This window comes from Micromys minutus (genome assembly GCF_963924665.1).
Source record: "Micromys minutus genome assembly, chromosome: 12".
Lineage (NCBI taxonomy): Eukaryota > Metazoa > Chordata > Mammalia > Rodentia > Muridae > Micromys > Micromys minutus.
Genome location: NC_137981.1, coordinates 61571523 through 61594710, shown reverse-complemented (window position 1 = coordinate 61594710; position 23188 = coordinate 61571523). Strand labels below are relative to the sequence as shown.

The 23188-nt window shown below is 35.9% G+C and overlaps 1 protein-coding gene across 2 annotated transcripts in view; it reads right to left on the bottom strand.

The window, feature by feature from the left end:
• The window catches only part of XPO4 (exportin 4), a gene marked incomplete at its 5' end in the record, with an annotated part of 83135 nt that overhangs the window by 27477 nt on the left and 32470 nt on the right, over positions 1 to 23188 (bottom strand). For both annotated transcript variants that reach the window (XM_080926014.1, XM_080926015.1), the window contains 5 exons: positions 5149 to 5323; positions 5561 to 5718; positions 9892 to 10005; positions 20458 to 20610; positions 21302 to 21418. In XM_080926014.1, coding sequence (XP_080782140.1) covers positions 5149 to 5323; positions 5561 to 5718; positions 9892 to 10005; positions 20458 to 20610; positions 21302 to 21418 — 717 coding nt within the window. The remainder of the gene's footprint in view (positions 1 to 5148; positions 5324 to 5560; positions 5719 to 9891; positions 10006 to 20457; positions 20611 to 21301; positions 21419 to 23188) is intronic.

The window sequence follows — 23188 nt, the reverse complement described above, 5'->3', positions numbered from 1 at the left end:
TTTAAATATGAAGAGGGGAGGAGAAACAAAAACATGATTATTAGCACTTCTCTCTCTGCCTATAACTAGCCTGAAGATGTAGGGAAGATATGAAGCTTCAGATACAGAAAAAAAGGACACTTAAGCTTTAATATACAGTCCCAAAAATAGTGAAATGACAGGAATCTGCTCTGGTCCCTGTCTGATAATGAATATAATTTCAGTGACTAAAGCCCAACATCATTCTATAATTCCAAATACAGGATAGTCTGGAAAAGGAGGATTTTAGAGACAATAAGAGTAGTGTGTCTCGTCATGGCAGTACACACATTTAAATTCCATCACTTTGGAGGCAGGGGCAAAGAGAGAAGGGGGAGAGGGAGGAAGAAAGGAGGAGAGAGAGGAAAGGAAGAGAGAGAAGGAGGTGGGGGAAGCAGGGAGAAATATGTTGTCATCCAGTAGTTTCCACAGCCTGGTGTAGAATAATGAACGGGTGAAGCACACAGAATCTTTACAGAAGTAAAATACTCTTTAGGGTAAGATACAGATCATTATGCATTTGTCCAAATCCAAAGCATTTATACCACCAGGAGGCTGGACATGGTGGCAAATACCTAAAACCCAACACTTGGGAGGTAGCCTTAAACCTGGCACTTGAGAAGCAAAGACAGAAGCAGGTAGATCTCTGACCAGCCTGGTGGACATAGCAAGTTCTAGGACAGTCAAGACTACATAGAAATGATGATGATGATGATGATATAACAATGAGTCTAGACCACCAGAAATGAGCCCTGTGAAACCCATAGACTCTGAGTGACAACCATGAATTAATGCAGGTAAATTTCATAGAGATCTTCTATCCCTGACTCCTGGGAACTAGTATTTGCCCACCTAGAAAACATTACCAAATATTTTTTATTTGCCCTTCCCACCCCATGTTCATGACAATAGAGCATAAACTGAGGGCCTCAGGTATTATGGATTAAGTGCTCTACCACTGAGCTACATTCTTAGCCTGTCTTATCAGTGTTCTATTGCTGTGAAGAAATACCACAAACAGGGAACACTTACAAAGAAATCTAACTGGAGCTTGCTTCAGAAGTTTAGTGCATTATTATGGCAGGGAACATGGCAGCACACAAGCAGACATGGTGCTGGAGAAGTAGCTGAGAGCTCTACATCTGAATCCACTGGTAGAGGGAAAAGAAGGCCACTGAACCTGGCTTGGGCTCTTTAATACCTCAAAGCCCCCCCCCCCCCCCCCCCCCCGTGATTCACTTCCTCCAACAAGGCCATACTACTCCAAAAGGGCCACACCTCTAAATCTTCCCAAGTAGCTGCACTCTCGGAGGACTAAGCATTTAAACATGAGCCTATGGGGGCCATTCTTATTCAAAGCACCACACAGCCCCCAGACTGTTTTCCTAAGTAATTATTGTTGCATAAAAATATGCAATTAAAGTGATGCAAACAATTCATTTCACAGAGAATTTAATTTATAAGGATAACTTTTAAGGAGTTCTTTAGTCTTACTGAACTCTGGAATTTCCTATTTCCAGCCTATAAGAACTTTGAGAATAGAAATAAAGTCAGCCACCGAAGATGACAGAGAGATACAGTGCCATGTACAGCAGCAGGGATATTCACTAGCAGCATCTACTTGCAGACATGGGGAAAAGAGTATTTGGCAGAACCAAGGAATATAAGAGAAACCTGATCACAGGAACAGGAAGGGAGCAGGAAACTATACACAATTCACAGATACACAAGGACAAAAGAGCTCTATCAACACACTTCTTTGCTGTGAAGTCCTGACTAACCTCAAGCTTACCATCTTGCTGCCTTAGCCTCTTGAGTGCAGGAAGTACCAACATGAGCCATTGTGCCACACCTGGCACACTGTTCCTTAATCTAGGTTGGTGATAAAGAGTTGTTCCCTCTATATTATTCATTACATTTAAACAAAACATGTATACTTTGTATGAATAAAATATTTTGCAATGTTTAAAATACTTTGGTACTGGCACAACCTCATACACAATGACACACCACAAATAATATTTGCATTGTACAATAAAATATCAACAAACACATTGAAAGACCATATGTTATATGTTGTTATTTTTCTGTTGTATCACTTAAGTTAAATAAGGCAATAATAACTTTTTTTTTTTTAAAGACAGAGGGGCTTAAGAGATGGCTCAGTGATTCAGAGCACTCACTGGCTGTTTTTCTACTGGCCCGGTTCAATTCTGGCAACCACATGCCAGCTTACAACCATCTGTAATTCCAGTTCCCAGGAATATGACACCCTCATATAGATATATGCAAAACACCAATGCATATAAAATAAAAATAAATAAAAAGATTTTAAAATAACAAAGAACACCATATTAAGGAACAGTGAGATGGTCAATAAACTTTACTCTAATCCCACTTCTAATACTTCAAATGCATTCTTACAAGACTTAAAACACCTATTTAAAACATTAAAATTGATTAACATTCAAGTCACAAAACATTGTATAGTAAGATTTGTGATCCAACCCGAGTTAAATATAACAAAGCAATTTTTTTCCCTCTTTTTCAAGATAAGACTTTTCTGTGTAGAACTGGCCGTCCTGGAACTCTGTGAACCAATCTGCTTCTCAAGTATGAGATTAAAGATGTGTACCACTACACTCAGCTCTGAAAGTAATTCTCAAAATACTATAAAATAATAGTCTTTAAGATGCAATAGTTAAAAGATTTCTTCCCAAATATTCTTAGAGATATGAGCCAAAATTATCTTAATTTTTGGAAAGAAATATTATTTCACCATACAAAGCCTAAACAATATTCCTGTATCTCATTTCAACTTCTCCAAGAAAAGAAATGCAAGCATGATGAGTGAACAGGGGCTAGAATATCCTCAGGGTGCCTGTTCAGCTATCTGAATCACAGGGAAGGAGGACTTCTTAACAACAAAGGGTCAAGTTATACCAAAACAGCATCATCTCCCAGAGTTAACTGTTGCTTTCTGTTCTCTACTTCAACGCCAATTAAAAAAAAAAAAAAGTCCCTTTATGAGATTCTATCTCATTGAGCAGAGGGTTGACCTCAAATAGGCATTTTCACATCAGAAGGAAGCTAGGTAAGTAGCGCACATCTGTTATGTCTGCACTTGGGTAGAGGCAGAGACAGAAAACACAAAATGAGACCCAGGCTCTCTTTAAAAAAAAAAAAGCCACCCCACCCCAAAACAAAATGGGGGCTGGGAGCACATCACTGTTAGCCTGATTTTGCCAAGGAGGAAACATACTTAATGAAGTTGAAAAAGTCTCCCAACAGCCTGTGTTTATGATCATTCAGCCTATGAACCACTGCCTCCCTTCAGATGTATCTTCAGCTTCCTTAGCTGTTTGTTTACATACTCAATTTTTCCAAAATTTCCTTAAAGAAGTATTTGTTCTCCATCTCAGTACAACTCTATATATTAAAACTAGTATTCAGTAGCCAAGAAAACAAAAGATAACATACGTAAGTAAGAAGATCCAATCTGCTTTGGTTGGATTTGTTTGTGACCTTCAGCTATTAGCTGAATATTCTCCAATATACACAAGATAATAAAACAAGAGATTTAACTGCCTTTTAAGGAAATCTGTTTAGCATTCATACAAGTCACATGACAGGGACAACCCCCCAACCTTCAACTTGCCCAGGCGTACCTAATGTGGCTTCCACAATTAATACAAAGCTTCAGACAAAATTTCTTTCTGTCCTATATAGTTGGTAGCCAGTTACCCTTAAAAATAACTATTAAAAATAAACATAAACTGAGAGAATTAACAGACATAAACAGCTGTTTTCTTCAATGAAACCTATTAGGTATAGTCTAACTTTGAGTACAGCATGCCTTCTGAAAGAAGCTAAGAAATATCTGCTTCTTTGAAAGTGGATTTAGCTTCCTATATTCCGACAATTCTATGCCAAATTGACAGATGCTCAAATAAATTTCAAAGATAAAATCTCTAAACCAACAATATTACATATATTCTAGCCAGTCTACTAAATCTAGGAACCCTCTTAGAGAAGCTAAAAGTAGCTGTGTGTCTAAACAGATAATCAACATACTAAATCCTGACTATATCTCACTCAAAATAGAATAATCACAAGGAAGCCATGTTACATCAAACTTCACATCTGAGTCTGGGCCTGTGAAAGAACTTTTAAGTTAGGACATTTAACTTCAATATGGACTTATATGTTTAAAACAGAAATGACCATCTTGAGAAGTGCAAATTTCACATGATGCCTATAAAGTTCTACCTCTCTAATATATAGCTTCCATCACATAAAGCCCTGTCTTCCCTGTTCATAATCTCTCATTAAATTCTAAAAGAGCCTAATTACATAAATACAACCATTCCCAGATCCCTAACATTTCAGAAGCTTTACAAATTGCTAAACATTTCCAGAGATATAAACTCAGGACTTAACATGAAATTCTAAGAGGTATCTTCTTTTAATGCATAACCACACACACACACACACACACACACACACAAATCAATTTTAACAACTATGTAACTACTTTATAGAAATAAGTCAATTATTTTCCATGATTACTAGTTATTTATCATAGTAACTGTTACAAAGTAACTATTGTCAAGGAATTTTTATATAATACTTTCTAAAGTTAAAGATAAAAATTGGAAAGCATCTAAAAAAGTGTACATACCCCCAAAATCATTATTATTACCAGTCTTAACTTAAATATAAATCGGTTTAACAAATTATACTAATAAATAATACACATCACATAATTTCCAACTAAGTCTTAAATAAAAATACTAATAGCATAGATAAAATTTAGTTGTACATAATTATATCCAACCATGAAATTATTTAGCACTACTTGTAAAACACTTTTAAAATGGGCTAATTGACATACTTTAACAAAAACATTGAATTTTAATTACTTCAAAATTATAATTTCCAAGACTAATTTAAATCCATAATGGATTCATGTCATGTTTCCATACACAGTGCCACTAATATATGTACAAAATGTAATTTTAACAACAGCTACTAGTTCTCAGTTTAAATAACTGTCATGAGACAATGCTCTAACAATAACACCAATTTCCTATGGGAAACAGACACAGACAGACTTTAGAAGTCACTCACCACTTCTTCTAATGCAGCACTTCGCCCAAAAGAACAAGTGAGGTGTGTGAGGCAGTTTACAAAGGAGGAGAAGAGCTCACTGGGGATGGCAGTTAAAATATTCCGAGGGAACACAGTTATCAGATTGCTGATAATGCTGGAGATTCCTACAGCTTCAGAATCTTCTATTTCAATCCTACAAAAGTAATGAGGATTAATCCATACAAAATAAACTACATTTCCAAACAAAAACATTATCAGCCATTCATTTCTAAAGGCACATCTCTGTATTAATTTCAAATTAGCTATACAGTTCTACTTCAAAACACAGAACAGGAAAAGCCAAAAATCCTTAGCTCCCCCCACCCCACTTTGTATTAAGTACTAGAAGAAAAGGTTCCCACTGCAGTACAAAAGGAAAAAGCATACCTACCCATTGATAGTGTTCAGCAAACCCTCAATGAAGTGTGCTAGATAATCAACCTGGGATCCTTCATCGGGAAAGATGGGTCCATGGAGAGAAGCTAACTGGGCAAGGCACTGTAGAGAATCCTGTGCCATATCTGAATCTTCTCTGATTTTTCGATGTACCTGTTAGAAAGAATTACTAATCCATAAAAACAAATTCTTCTTTTGTAGGGGTCATGTGAGAGCCATGTCAAATGAGGTAAGAGAAAAATTCCCTGTAGCTGGTCATTTCTAGAAAATTAACTCTTCAGTTAAACCAAACCCAAAAATCATCCTTCAGTTCAACTGACATCATAGACCATGACTTTGGGCATTTCAGTTAACTTTTAGCTGAGGGCTACCTATATTTTGAAAATTGAACTGTCTCTAGCATATTATGACAAGGAGAGAAAACAGATGCTAGCCAGTCAGACATACTGCTTCTGCTAAAAACAGCAACGACGACAGTCATCTGTATTATGCTAACTATGCCCCACCACAGCTTCTTGCTAAAGTTAGCAGACAAGTTCAATCCAGTATAGATGCTGTCTTAGGGGAAGTAAACAGTTGTACACTACCTATCACCAGCTCTAGATATCCTCCACTCATGAACAGGGAGCATATGCTTAAGTTCTAAGATGGGTCTAACTTGCTTACATTTCATTTAATATCATAGTATCACTATTAATACTGAATGTTTTTTAAATAAAATTTGCACTTAATACATAGATCCATTTAACCATACAACTAGATTTTATTAATAATGAAATGCTAATACTACCCAATGTTTTATTTAAAACAAACAAAAAAAACAAACAAACAAAAACAGGTTCTCAGAATATTGCTCCTTAACATCAGTACTATTAAATTCAGATATTAAAGGCTTCGTTTCTATGATCTGACATTAAAATAGGACAGAAAATGCTAGAAACAAATTATAAAGTTTTTTCTTTATATTCATATTCACCTCCATACCAGCTAGCCCTATGCTACTTCCCACAGGCATTTAACTGAAGCACTCTAACCCTCCTTTCTTTTTTAAACCACTGTGTCTTTGACTCTTGTCAATCACTTATGAATTGACACCAGAATGTTTTTATTTGACTTTTAAAATGCATTCACTGGTACAGTACGGTACATTGTGAACATAGTAAATCTTTGTTAATTGATTCTACTAACCTTAGCCTCTAGACTTAAGGTCAAAACAAGAAATTTAAGCCAGTATAATAGAGCTAAACATTACAGTTAAATGACTTAAAAACTCTGGTCTAAAACAAGGGTTGCCAAGTCATTGACCCATGGACCAAATCTGGGTGGATGTAGAGTTTAGAGCAGGGCTTTTCTCATACAGTGAGAGAAAGGAAAAAAAAAATTCAAAAGATGATTATACAAAGTACTCAATTTAACAACTACCAGCAAAGTTTTACTGAAATACCAGCTTTTCTTGATTGTTTATTTTCAATTTATGACTCCCACTACAGTGAGAGATTTGAGTATGACCACATTATATATAAAGCCTAAAATATTTACTGTGGGCCAGCAATGATAGCACATTGAAAGAGTTTGCTAACCCTTGACCTGGAACAAAAATACTTTTCAACCTATAAACCAATGTATATTATGCTTTACACAGTAACTTCAAAGTATAACCCACAGAATCATATGTACACCTTGGTTGCAAACTCTAGAATACGTATTTTTAAGCTCTTTATATTAAAAGCACAATTCATGCTCTGAATCCTAGTCAAAAGTTTACTGAGATGCCCAGGACCAGACTGTACCAAGACATAGAGTGCAAACTGGGACAAGAGAGACTTGTCACATAGTCTGCTCCATAGGAGCCAGATGTCCAATTCACTCCTGGACCAGAATGAAAACACAGAAGAATGAATGTGCTTAATGAATGAGAGAGCTAGTGTTTATAATTCAAAATAAAATAAAAAACTGTTCTGGGACAAAGGATTAATTTGTTTCATGAAACAGCGTGCACATAAAATTCATGTTAAACATTTAATTCTTATAATACAGACTCATGGTCAGTCAATTTGCAAAGGCATTCTCTCATAACTGAACATGGATTTCAATCTGAAGAATATCATACAATTAAAAAATAGATCTACCACCTCCATACAGAAAGGAAGCAAAGGGAGAACCAAGTCTTAACACCAGGGAGGCAAACACAGAGAGGCCATTCACCAAATAAGCATATAGAAGGCACAAGTTAGGAAGAAGGACAGATTTCTTCTCAAGTTTGCTTCAACATCAGATACCAGTATGCTACCATATGGCAACACCCAGTGAGCATGCAGATTATGAGCCTGGGAGTGTGGAGGGTATAAAAAGCAAAGCAGAGCTGAGAATGCCAATATCCACACAGAGGGCAAATACTAGAGTCACAACCAGGAAAGTACTGTCTGAAAGAAGAGGAAGAAAAGGCTTCACTCCACGCAACAGTACATTTATCTACTGAAATCTAGCATAATAATGACATCTAATGGAAAGAAAGATTAAACTGAGTAATTAATTCATATAAATGAAGGTAAATTTAGTAAAACTCAAATAGATTATGTTTTTTGCAACAAAAAATGTTTATAAATTGCTTAAATGAAAATAGGTATACTCATAAACTACTAAAATGACAAAGTAGAAAAGGGTTAACTTTTAAATTCAAAGTTATTTGCATGTGGTAGTTACAGCTGACAGGAGCAGCTGTCTGCTTTGTCTAGACAGCTGTTCAGATCTAGTGGAGATGTTTGCAATACGCCTGAAAGTTTTTTTACCTTTTCACAAACTGCTGGAGTGGGACCTACTTTCTGTCGAGAAAATACAAAGAACCAAACTTGGACTTGTATCAAAACAATTCCTGTCAGATGCTATGTCCCACATAAAGTCCTTAAAATTTAATTGCAAGTACTGTTTGATCTTGGTTGTGGCTTTACATTTTCCCCCTCTGTTTTTTAAAAGGAAACTGGATGCTCAGACTGAAGATTTCCATAGAAGACACCTTATGAAGGGCAGCAATGAGGCTTAGTGGCACATTGCTTATCAGGCACACATAAGACCCAGAGTGTGATCTGCACAACTACAAAATAAGACACTATGGTAGAAAATGTGTTTTCTGAATGGCTAAAGATAGACAAATATGTTCTAAACATTTTAAAATATATACCACAGCACTCAAATATAAGTGGTTTGGTCAAAAAGGCTCCTTCATACTTTAAAACACATGAAAAGATAAACTATGACTCAAATTAAACAAAATTGCCTTATTCTTATCTTTTAAGTGGTGTTTACTTAGACTTTATTGATTTTTATTTTGTACAAGTTATTGATCTAACTATACACCTATTCTATAACTGAAAATTAGCAACAAACATATACATGTATTTTTAAATTCTAAAACTCACTGGCACACGAGAGAATAGACTGTTTCTTGTAGCTAGATGATACTAAGAGGCTATTTTAAAGTTAAAATTGAAATATTCAAGATAAATTGCCCTTAAACATTAACTTAGCTCAGGTCATGTGAATATAGCTCACTAGGGAGCAGTTCTCAAAATGTAATCCAGGAATCCCTCAACCTACTAGCCACTGCGTACTGTGTTCATAAGAGCACTAACACGTTTCTGCTCTTCCCTATGAACTGCATACATGCACACAGAACACTTTTCTTAAGGTCACATTATTTAAATACAAACTGAAAGATAAAACAGGAAAATCTGGTTGGCTTTTATTAAACCAGATGTTAGAGAGATTTGCCAAAATATAAAGCAAACAAAACCAAATCCCAGTTGTTTTCACTACACATTTCAAAGTATTTGTTCATTGAAGGTATTTATGTTGTGATATAATAGTTTCCTGTTAATATTTTTAGTGAAATAAAGTATTTTTCCAAGTTTTCAGCCAGATCTCAGTTTACTTTTATTGTAAGAATGTGCTATATTTTAAACAAAAGACCATGACTCATACCTTTATCTTCTTTCGCTTCTATCAGTTTGAATTCATAATGTGATAACACTATGTAATGTAACAATAGCTATGTAACCCTCACAAACAAAAGTTATTAGGAAATTCTGAATTTTTAAGACTGTAAAGAGTGGTTACAAAGTCTAAGAAGTTTTGTTGTAGAATCTAAGTCCTTCAAAATGAAGAGTATTTGCAAATTAGCAAGAACTTTGTCATAATTTCTCTTTCAGCAAGTCAGTTTTGAGAAGAGAAACCAACAAGGGGAAAATCTGTCCTGTTTTATTTATGAAAAACAAAGGCATTTCCTCTTACCATGCCCCTTGCTAACTAGAGTTGAAGATGAGGACTTACTGTGAAGAAAAGCTCCATAACTCTGCTGTCCAGAAGAGCCTCCCGCCAGGATTCTGTCGGCTTCAACAGCACATTTTGTGAGGATTCAAACATAGCTATATAATGTCTGCCCAGTTATCTAGTGTCAAGGTCAACAACAACAACAACAAAAAAAAAAAAAAAAAAAAAAATTCTTACTTTGTCTAAACTATAAGTATACCCTAAATATAACAGCAGCCAGACAGAAAGAATGCAATGGAAACAGTTTAAGCCTCTTCACATATGGTACATAATTCAGGCATGAAGCTAAGGAATAAAAGGCATTAAGTGTTAGAAAAAAAGAATGCTATAGGAATGTTAGGTAACAGTTTTAGTCCTTCCGGTTTTAGTCCTTATGTGTACCATACTGTAGGGGTACAGAAACCTTTGGAATTAGAGATCTTAATAGAAGCAACAGAAGGAAGGGGTGTGGAGAAGTGACTTAAAAACAGACATCAAAAACTAAACTTAAGGGGCTGGAGAGATGGCTCAGCAGTGAAGAGCACTGACTGCTCTTCCAGAGGTCCTGAGTTCAAATCCCAGCAACCACATGGTGGCTCACAACCATCTGTAATGGGATCTGATGCCCTCTTCTGGTGTGTCTGAGGACAGCTACAGTGTACTTACATATAATAAATAAATAAATCTTTAAAAAAAAAAAAAAACTAAACTTAAAGAATCAATTTCTGTAACTTTGCCCCATTACTTCACCCATTATCTTAAACAGCTAAAATCATATACACAAAATAAATCTCATAAGATTATAGGGAAAAATAGCAGTTTTCCAAATACATACACACACACACACACACACACATATATATATATATAAAATATTCAAAGGAAAAGAACATAAAAGAGCAACAGAAAAATTGAGATCACAGTAGCCCAACACCAAGTCAAAACAAAGAATTAAGCAGTTGACAGAAAACGTATTTTTATTCAAAATTCCATAGGCTCAGGGAAGGCAGAAAGGCATGGATCTTCCAGAACCCACTAGACAGCCAGCTGGCCTACCTGATATGCTCCAGGCTAGAAGAGACCCTGTCTCCTAAAAAATGATTTCAGAAATTGTCCTCTGTCCTCTACACAAATATATACACATGTACATTGATATACATAAGCATATACGACCCTACACATACTGAACAAGTAGCATTTCCCATAGACTCAAACAGTATACAAGATGTTGAGGTATTCAATATCAAATATACTTCAACTGAATACATTTGCTGCAAATAAATTAATCATCATAATAGGTATATATCAGTAGATATTGATGAATGTAATTTACTCAATGGCACTGCCATAGTAAACGAGGCTTTAAAAAATGAGAAGGCTGCCTAGAATGGAAATGGTACTTCTTTGTGAAGCAAACTGAACTAGGCAATATTTACATCATACAGTGAGAAATCTCAATACAGGCATTTAAGATGACACTCTTGCAAAAAAAAAAAAAATTAGGCATACAGTCAAATGCTACCATTTCCTCATACCCAAGTTATTTTTTTTTAAAGAGAGAAATTATTTGCAGAAAAAAACAGGAGGCCATAAGTAACAATGCTTTGGAAACCACCCTTTAAAAGTTGGTTATTTATAAGACTGTCTCTGTCTCTGAAGAGGGCTGTGGAGGACATTCAGTTGTCCTAAGAAAGGAAATCACTGTTTCTTTCCGGTGTCATTCCCAAACTCCTAATTCTGACTAACAAAAGAGAAACCCTGAATAGGCTCCTTTAGCATTTCCCTCTTCCTTTATCCGCCCCCTTGTGGACACAGAGAATGAAACCCTAAGAAAAGGAAGCCAGAACAGCACAAAGAAAAATGGCCAATGACCAAGAGTTACCAAAGGAAAGTGATTCACCTTTTAGAAAAAAAAACTGAAGGACTTACTGCTGATATTTGTTGTTTATTTCAACAGCAGTGTAGCCTTTTATATGCCTTTAAAATTCACAATAAAGTGGTAAGGGATCTTTAGCGTTCAGAACAGATCATCTCAGTAAATAAATCAAGGCTTTGTGTCTCTTAAAACAGAAAACAAACCCATTTATCTTTTTTACTTTTAGTAAAGGTATTTTTTAATTATGTTATTAAAGGTCAGTAATGAAACACACTCAATTATTTAAATAGTGCATAATTTGAACTGGCATGATGCCCTCTTCAGTCTAGAGATCATATGACACTGAAGTGAACACATACATGCAGATCTAGTCTAGACATATCAAAATATATGTAGAAAGACTATACATATCAAAGTAATGTAAAGAACAAAGATAGTTCAATTTTTAAATAAAAAAATAACAAAGAGCCAATCATTACAGTCAAAATTTAGAAATCTAACTTTTCTACTCTTACAACAATGTCCTACAAAAATGCTGAGCCAGATGCAATGCACATGCTTTTAAACCCAGCACTTGGGAGGCAGAACTCCACATAGTGAGTTCAAGAACAGCAAGAGCTACATAGATAACCGGATCTCAAAAAGCAACAAACAAAAAGTTGAGTGCTGGCAAAATCACTTGCTAAGTAAAAGTACTAGCTGTGCATGTCAGATGCCTGTCTGAATTCAATCCCTGGAACTCACTTAAAGGTAGAAAGGAAACCAGTCTGCAACTTTGTCCTCTGACCTCCACATGTACCATGGCACTTGAGCTCTGTATCAAGAGAGCATGTGCTCCTGATCACTTCTCTCTCACACCAGAACAATAAGGTACTTTTAATTAAGAAATTACTTTAATGTTAAATAAAGCAAATTTCATTAAAAATAACTTAAATAAACAGTAGTTGCTCTTTTATAAGATTTCGAAGCTTTGATTCTCATTGACTAAATGACTAAGTGGTATGCTAATGATTGATCAGTTATTTTCATTGTATGCAGTACACCACAGAAGGCAGATCTCGTGAAGCACAAGAATCACAACAGTAAATAGCTATTATTTTACCAAAACAAACAAACAAAAAAACTGTGTAAATTCCAAATTTTTCTGAGGAATAATTTTACTTTTCTAAATATTTAAATGCTTGTGTAATTTACATTTTTACATAATTCATTTGCAACCAACAAAATATAACCTCACAAGTAAGGTATTCATATGGAGCTGCACTGATTATAAGCCTGTGTCATTTTGAAAATTGTGTCAACCTCATCTAATGTTCCCTTTTTCATATTTGACAGAATTAAGAAGCTACAGGGTCCCAGTGTTGTAGGCCCTGTTTGTCATGGTACTAAGCACAAACCCACTCAGTCTCAGCCAGGTTCTAACAAAGGGCAGAACTAAAGTGCTAAAAAATTCAACCAGGCTTCCAAGCTCAACTCTATCTTAATCTCTTGGAAAATCAGCCAGAGCTGCATGTAAATTCTACTGTAGTGTGGAGCAGAAACTAATTCCCTGCCCCTCTCCACAAAGAGTCTCTCAAATTTTCCAAAGAAAAAAAGCTCACAGACTTCTGAGGAATCAAAAACACATCCACACCACCTGCCCTATTCAGTAACTTCAGGACCAAGACAAACACACACAGGCCAAGAGCCAGAGGACAAGTTTAATCACTCCCTACTATTGACTCTCACTGGCTAATCCCACTAAGTCTTCTGTGTCAAGTTCTTGAATAACAGACGGTTCTCAGCAAGTACATCCATCCCAACTCCAGGGTAGAGCAGCAGTTTGAAAAGACACAAGAACTTACATAAACAAATTAGTTCTTGTTCATTTACTAATACCTTCAGTAAGGGTATCATATTGTGACAGTTGAAAGAAAAAAAAATGTGAGGATGGACTTCGGTTGACAAAGTGATTTTTCTATATGCATGCAGACCTGGGTTCAATCTCCAACATTACATAAACTGGGAGCACATACTTATAATCCCAGCACTAGGGAAATAGAGGCAAGAAGGATGACCACAGACATAAAAAACAAGTGCTGATGAGGCGGCAATGTTAATATCTTCTCAGTGGGAACGTGAATTTTACATGATGATCTTTATCTAAACAAATATACAATACCAAGAGCACTAGTAGAACATTTAAAACTGCCTTTGTATATTCAACTGAGTGGACTAGTAATCTTACATTAACAGCAATAGGTTTGTATTGCTATATCACCAGTGTAATTAAGAACCCAAATCTGGGGCTGGAAAGATGGCTCAGTAGTTCAGAGCATTGACTGCTCTTCCAGAGATCCTGAGTTCAATTCCCAGCAACCACAAGATGGCTCACAACCATCTGCAATGGGATCTGATGCCCTCTTCTGGTATGTCTGAAGAGAGGTGACAATGCACTCACATATAAAATAAATACATCTTTCTGAGATTAGAATACAAAGAAAAAAACATTTAAAAAAAAGAACCCAAATCTGCTAATGATACACTAAATTATGTCAAAAATTGCTTCAATTAGTCCTCAAAAGGGTTAAACTCACATGGTCATAATGTGCTTTCTGCTTAACAGCTTTCTAAAAACAACAAAGACTCTGCTGCTTAAGTTAAATGCATAGACAGACCTAGGAGGATTCAGTTTAGGAATCAATAAAGCAGAACCCTCCACATAGTTCTTCTTTCCTTATGACTCACTTGTCCGAAAACCTAAAGCAGAGACAACCTATATAATCCAGAGAGCAGCTCTATTTCCACAACCATCACTTTCCAAAGTAAGCAACACCATACTCTAAGCTGCAGAGCACAGGCTAGGACTGCCCTGCTGTGGTTCATGGAGAATGAACTGAGATAACCTAGCCTGGCAATTAAGAATCTAGCAGACAAATTCCTTACAAGTGTTAAGTATTTTAAATAAATCATTTTCTAGTGAGAAATATAGTAGGTAAACCATATTTGCCTAAACTTACACCTGAATGAATGAATGAACTTCCCAATCCAAAAGGTAAGGGGTACCAAACAGAGCTGCCTCCAACACACAGGTTGCAGACACCTTTGACCTAAGTTTTCAAGGCAGTTGAATAAGGCCGTTCACTCGTTTGATTTAAAAATATTTATTTATTCTATCCCTCTATTCTTACACAAACTTAAACTACACAAAGAACTATGTAAACATCAGAAAGAGAAGATAAAATGACTTTGGAAACAACAACTTAGTCCACCTTGCTTTCTCTGCCTCTGAGCACTCTCACTGCACTGTAAGTACCTTCTATGGCAGTGACTAGAAGTAGTGTGGTAGAGCACCGTCTAGAACCAAGAGGAGAACGGAATATATCAGGAGGGAAGGTAGGCAGGAACAATATGTCCAAGAGTTACAAAATTAAACAGAATTTTTTGAACAATTATGCATATAATCAGCACAATTAACTACCGAAAGACTAGAGAGTCTGTTCTTCAATGACTCTTTCCCCACAATGGCCCAGAGTCAGAAACTCTGCTGTTTCTTTTTAAATACGTTTTCTGGAATATAGAAACACACCTGAAAAGAATATGACTGATTTCAAATAGTGATTATTCATTTTACCTACTGCCCAATGTATCACATCAATAGCAATACAAACAACAGTGGGAGTGAAATTAATTACTCAATGAATTGAAGGAACACAACTCTGTGCAACATCTGTATTTAAATATTCCATCAGACTCTATACTGTGTTCATCTAGATCCAAGCAATCTTAAAGCTAATCCAACCAAATTTAACAAAACTCTGTTATCATGAAGTCACGTATCCCACACCAACACAAGGCTTCCTACCTTCCTCACAATCTCAGTTTGAGCCTATGCCATCTTAACATTTATATCACTGGCCTAACCCAACATTACATAACCTTTCCTAAATCCTATTTCTATTTTCCCCTTGGGCAATAAATATTCTCCTCTCCAGTCGTCTCCTGACTCAAATTCACAGTCTAGTGGCAGCACAGGTGACTGAGATATTCTATGGAATATCTACACTCACCTTCTTCACTCACTATGCATGACTCCATCTCTAGATACAACTTTACCCTCCCCCTCAAACAGATTTTCATAAGTCTAAATGATATGAGATGTAACTAAAAACTATCTACAAGTAATCCTTGAAAGTAGATACTGACTCCCTTTATTTGAAACTCTTGTCTTTTCTCCTCTAATTCTCCTGGCCTGCTTCTCCCATATACTCAGCTGGTCTTCTCAGTCTCCTTGGCTTCTTTCTGCCTTTTAAGACCATAGCTTCCTGTTACTCTTTGCAGGACTGATACCACTATCTCAATTTCAATTGCCCATATTACAGTAATGACTCCCCAAATTCCATCTTCACTCCAAATCATTCCCTACAATACAATTCTACTAAGGAATCACAGGGAGAAGGATGACAGCTAATCAGTAAGGCAGCATGATAAACCTTGGCATGCCAGCTATTTTTAAAGGCTTCACAGAGACATAATTCACATACTATACAATTTGTTCAGTGATACAATGGCCATACTATATTCACAGTTATGTACCATGAGCACATCTAAATTTAGAACATATTCATCACCCCAGAAGTCTGGTATGCTTTACAGCCATCCCTCATGTCTTCCCAACACCAGTGCTCTAGGTAACCCCTATGTATTCTATCTCCAATGTGCTTATTCTGAATATTGCATAGACATGCAAGCACGTATTAAAGTTCTCTCTACATCTGAGCTTTCATAATACTTTCTTAGTTCTTCATTTATTTTAATTAACAAATAATATATCATTGTATGGATATGCCACATCTTATTTATTCACTTATCAGCTGATGGACCTTTGAGCTGTTCCCACTTTATAGAGATAGGGTCTTCCCCTCATATCTACAATAAATACCATACCATGGAGCAGTTATATTATCAGTTTATACAGGTAATATATCAAATAAAAAGATAAAAAACTAAAATACATTAAAAAAATTACACCTCAAGATTTATTTAGGTGAATGAACACAGCATGGTATTCTAAACGATCACAAACATTTGACATAAGATAGACTAAGACATTTTTTAAGACCTACTTGCTACTATTTGTTTCCCCTATAAGGTAATGAGTTTTTAAAAAGCCATCAACATCCACTTTAATTAAGCTTCCCTATTTGACTCTCTATGGTACAAATCTAAACACTTTCCCAACTTTCCCCCTACCATTTGTATACAATAGATGGCTCTACAAGCAACTGTCAAAAATATAACTCAGTCAGAATTGGGTTCTTTGAGAAGAATTTCATTAATTAATGTACCTTCATTTTAATGTCATTGCCAAGTTCTCCTAAACTGAAGTCTATCACTCAAAAGAACACTCAGGTATCGTCTAGCTTACAAATATATGGAACTATACAAGTCACTGTACACATAAACATTCACTCTTAAGTATGAAGTAGAAAAATATTCTCATGAGCCAGGCATGGTGGTACATACCAGAACTTTTGAGGCTGAGGCAGGAAAAATGAGAGATCAAAGCCAGTGTCTCTGATTTTTTTCTTTTCTTTTTTTTATATTTATGTGTACGTGTGTCTGTGCATGTGTCCATGGAGGCCAGAGGAGGGTATTAGATCCCCTGGAGCCAGACAGGCAATTAAGAGCTGTCCAACATTGGTGCTGGGAAGAAAATTTGAATCCTCTGAAAGAGCAGCAAGCATTTTTACCAGATTAGCCATCCCTCCTGATCCAGACCCTCTTTTGGGCCTCATGTTTCACAGGTTGGCCTGAAACTCATTATGCAGCCAAGGATAACCTTGAACTTCTTATCACAGGTGGCAAAGCTCACCCAGCAGCCCTCAGGGCCTTTAGAGGAATTATGTCCTTTGGCAACACTGCAGTAGTGCTTATTTTCCAATGCTGTGTCTAAGACTTCATAAAATATTTTATGAGTGTGTATCTTTCAGACAAATTTTGTTTCCAAACTCTGAAGAAACTGTTTCTCTTTTCAAAATAGTAACTTTCTGCCAACTATATTTTCCCCTAGAACACTTAGAATTGGCTATGATATATGCAGTGTAATTTTTATTGTTTTTTACTACATACATAATTAATGTTTTGATAGTTCCATATGGACTGGTACTTTTAAAATCTGTTCCAAGTTTTTTCAATGTCTTTTTTGTTTTGTTGGTTTTCTTAAAACTCTGTCTATGCTATGTAACTCTGGCTTTGAACTCATGGCAATCCTCCTTTTATCTCCCAAGTGAATGCTGTGTTTACAGGTGTGTGCTATCATATATGACCTTCTTATAAAAATTATTTTATGTATAATGGTGATTTTCCTACATGGATATCTGTGGGTCATATGGGTACCTGGTGCCTGAGGAGAAGAAAGCCTCATATCCTTGAAATGAATTACAGATGGTTCTGTGCTAGGAATAGAGCCCTGGTCCTTTAGAAGAGCAGCCAATGCTTAAACTACTAAGCTATCTTTTCCATTCTGATTGTTTTGCTTTTTAATTCTTCTCTCATACAATACACCCTCACAGCACCATCCCTAAACTTCCCTCCCCCCCAGATTCATACCTTCTCCATTTCCCTTCAGAAAAGGGAAGGCCTCCAAATGATAACAACAGAAAAAAGTATAGCAAGTTACAATTAGACTGCTGGGCAGTGGTGGTAGTATGCACTTTTAATCCTTTCAGAGGCAAGCAGGTCTCTGAGTTCCAGGCCAGCCTGGTTTACAGAGCCAGTTCCAGAACAGCCAGAGCTACTCAGAGAAACTTTATCTCGCAAAGTAAAAACAACAACAACAAAAACAAGTTACAATAAAACAAGGCCTGGACAGGGCAACCCAGTAGGAAGAAAAAAGCCCCAAGGGCAAGTGAAAGAGTCAGAGAGCCCCCACTCCCACTGTTAAAGGAGTCCCACAAAACCACAAGACTAACAACCATAGCATGCCTTCAGAGAACCTAGTGCAGATCGATGCAGGCTCAGTGACTGCCCCTTTAATTGTTTTTGTTTGTTTGTTTTGATCTTTTTTTTTTTTTAACTAAAAAACTTAGAGCAGGAACTAGTCTAATCTTGGTTCACAACAAGATCCTGCTACAGTGGTAGTTAAACTCTAACAATAGACTCTTTTGAATAAAGTCTGCCAAGTCATCCTTTAAAAAACAAAACAAGGAACTGGGAGATGGAAGAGCACTGGCTGTTCTTACAGAGGACCTGGGTTTGATACCCAGTACCCACAAAATGGCTCACAGCTGCCTGTAACTCCTGCTGCAGGGGATCTGATTAACCTCATGGGAAGAATCACAAATGTGGTGAACAGACACACACATGAAAAATAAAACATTCATACAATGAAAATATATAAAATTAAAACAAACAAACAAACAAAAAAAAAAAAAGAAACAAGTTGGATGTGGTATCATACACCATAATTCTACCATTTGGGAGACTGAAAAAAAAATAATCATGAGTTCAAGACCAGACTGCTAGATTTGCAGATTCTGTCTTAGCTCAAAAGAGAGGGACTGAAAAGAAAGAAAATGTAGCCTGAAGCAAACAATGTGACATTCAAAAGAAAAATGTTTTAAAAATGAAGAGTTAAGAAAGCATGTGCCTAGGCATGGCAACTCAGGCCTAAAATAAAATCCTAACACTGAAGAAGCAAAAAGACACCTGTAAGTTCAAGGCCAGTCTGGGCTACAGAAATCAGTTCTCTCAAAAACCCAAAGTAAAAAAAGAAAGTATGTACCCCTTACAACTCTAAAGAATTAAATTTATATATTAAAGATATAAAACTGGTTAACAGGTGAAAAAGAAAGAACAGACATAAAGGAGAATGTGATTAACTTAGTAGCAAAGAAGCCTGGAGAATTCCTGCTTTAACGAGTCAGTGACTCACTTTCTCTCATACCACCTGCCTTTTACAGTTACTTTCTAGTAGACAAATATAGTAACTTGACAATGGAAATCACAGTTTATCACATACCTTAAGTCTCACATTTTTATAGGTCTCAAACCTACATATATGATCTTGACTCTATTGGAACAAAGATGAGCCTCAACCTAAAGTTCTGATAAGATTTCTTATCTTCTTAGGAATCAAATTTTTCTCTGAAACAAACTCTTCCAGAGCCCTAGGAAAGGGCAGATTAAAGCTCCTAGATCTTAAACCTAGATCTCCTTGACTGAACAAAGCTACAAGCAGGCACCACAGCCCTTACACTCAGCAGCAGATGCTCTGAACCAAAAGCATATTACTACCTTATTACATACACTTAAGCAATAAGCATAAGGACAAAAACAAAGTCGTCCTAACTAAGCAAAGTCAGAAAACAATCTAATCACATAACCAAAAGGAAATACTGCTGAATAAAAATGCATTTCTTTCAAAATACATTTTGTCTTTTACTTCCCAGAATTACCATTCTTTCCTTAGTCAGCAACAGCCATATTAACCACCAAAAGCCGCCATACATTCAATCCTCTTCGAAGTGTAGTAAATATGATTTCATCCTTTCTACAGTCAACTGTACTACAGTATAAAATTCCATTTCTTCAAAAAGATAAAACCTCCACCCAAAAGAATGCATCACACACACAAAAAGCTAAGGATATACAGGACTGAGCTTCATGATTATATCTTTTACAAAGTCAATACCATTATCCCATTGTTATCCCACTGTTAAAAGGATATAATTTGGAGGGAGAAAATTCCAGCTCAGGACTTGATTGGCTAGTGCAAGGTATCGCTGAAACACTGAGGACATCTGAGCACTGAGGTTCTCCCGTCTGCTGAACTCCTGCAGAACTCCAACAGTTAACATGAAGATCTGACGAAGGTCTTCTTCCTATGAACAATAAATCACATACAAATTTGCAAGACGCTTACTCAAAGTGCATTCCTTTTTAGAATCATAAAACAAACAAGAACCTTAAGGTTTCCATTAGATGGTACTACTTCTTTAAGAATGTTTTCCATCTTGAGGCTTCTAACATCAGTGTGCTTTCAAGTGACACTATAAACTGTAATATAAATGCTCCTCCATGCAAGAAAGCCTTTGAGGGCGAATGTGACAGTAGAGCTGGCAAAGCCAGTTGCTATAGTGCAGAGCCTCAGGACTTAAGCCAATGCCTTCACATAACTTTACTCGAGTCAAACAATACACTCGAGAGACAAAGAGCCCACACCATCTGCAATAACATTTTAAATATATGACCTTCTTTGGCACTGTGCCAGTCCTATTTTTAAAGCTAGAAGAATCAATTGAAATATTTATATCAAAACTTGATAAGAAAACAATAAACAAAGGAATATATTTATTATAATGTTATCTTTTTTGTTACTTAAAGATGAGAACTGAATTTCAACTTATCAATTACAGAAATCAAACTTAACAATTTACTGTATCCTATGAAAGCTCAGCACAAGTCTTCAGGCATAAGCTACTACTCAAATACCTAAAACAAATACTCTCACCACTGGGAACAAACCAAAAAGGACTGCCCAATAATTAAAACATAAAACAAAGGCATCAATACCTGAAAGACTCGTTTGCAGTTACCGTGGAATTCCATACTCAGTCCAATGTTGCTAGTTTTACTTGAACTTGAAAATTCACTCAATAGAGCAGTTAGAATAGAACAGGCCAGAGTTTGCTATATTGATAGAAATAATTTTAAGTCATTATTTTTTTCAAAACTTAGTTTCAATATATTTTGTTCAAACATAATTTCTATATTATAGCTCCAGAGCCTCTAATTGTCCAGCAGAACCCTGAATGTGACTAAGAGGACTGGCTCTCCTTCCAAGTAGTGTGGAAAATGCTAACATTACATCTGGACTCACAGAAGACTGGAACTCAGGACACAATTTTACTCAATCCTAGAGCACAACTGATATTTTTAATGGTTGTTAATAATTAAGTAATTGTCTGACACCTTGATTTATTTAAATTACACGATAATCCATACATTTTTACACTTGAAAGAACTGTTACTTGAAGAGGGTAGACATCTAACAGAGGCCATCAACATTCAGCCTCATGCCTCCCACTCTTATGTTCTGATGAACGTAAAATGTGTTCTCAAACAGATGAAAAGTAATAGAGACTTTAGTCTACCTCAAACAGGTAGTACCTCAAAACCTTTTAAATCAAAGAATGAAACTTTTCCTTTTTGTTGGGTCCACGAGATACACTTAGAATATCAATTCCTCAATCTTATTCACAGACTATTTAGAGTCAAGGTAACAAGGATGGAGATAAGGCTATGAATTATTTTGGCACATTTCCAGGGGTTAAACAGAAATATGCACACTACCTCTGAACAACCGAAAGATTAAAGTCAAGATGATACTATTTCTGCTAGCTTACACAACAGCTGAACACAGTGGGACCCACCCTACCAACTGTATCTTTGTTCAGAAATGCTTCTGATGTTAGTACCTTGACCTTATAAATGCTTAGTTTGACAAATCTTAGCAAATATACATAAAGTGAAATTCCTAAAGACTTGTAGAACTGATGTTTGCTTAAGGTAAGTAACAGTTACATGGATAAACATTTAACTACTTTTACTTCTTAAATTTTTCCTTTAAAAATGTTTTTTTTTTTTAAGTTTTAAAGGAAGTAGATACTGTTCACCTCTTATCACAATCAAAATAAGCACAGGTAAGTAACTTCATAAATTCTGAAAAATCCAGAAGTATCTATTAAAAGTGCCTTCTTTAATAATGAAAATTCTATAGCTACTCTTAGTTTAGTTTTTGTGCACACATAAACACTTCTGTTAGTATTTATTGTCTGTACTGAGGGTTGAACCAAGGTCATTACGATCATTAGGCAAGTGTTCCTCATTAGAAATGAACTTAGCCCTCCCTGTTCCCCACACTCGTTTACTTCAAAATATACACTCATTTTAATACAAAAGTCTACTCATCCCCAAATCTTCCAGAAAAGTGTGTGCCTGTTTAAATACCTTTGCGGGACTGAGAAAAGCAGTCTGAGAAATCAGGCATAAGTACCTCGTGTAGAGAGCAATTTGTTCCTATCTTTACTGTTCAAAGGGATTTCAAGCATTTATTAAGTTAAATAATATTCATTTTAAATGGTGATTAAAGTATCATTCATCAGCCAAGCATAGAAGCATATAGTTCATAGTTCTCCAAATCCTCATTACTTGGAGGCTAAGGCTGGGGATCATCTGAGGCCAGCTTAAAAGACTATAAAGTGTGACTCTGCCTCAAAAATACTCCCCAGAAAGTTAAAAAGGAAATTAAAGCACCAGCAATCAATACTTCACAGATATATTAAAATAATATCAAACATCTTTAAATGTGATTATATACATAAATGCACATACACACAGTCTTATAAAAGATTTGGTGGGAGAAATATACTAAATAATAAACAAAATTAAATAAATAGT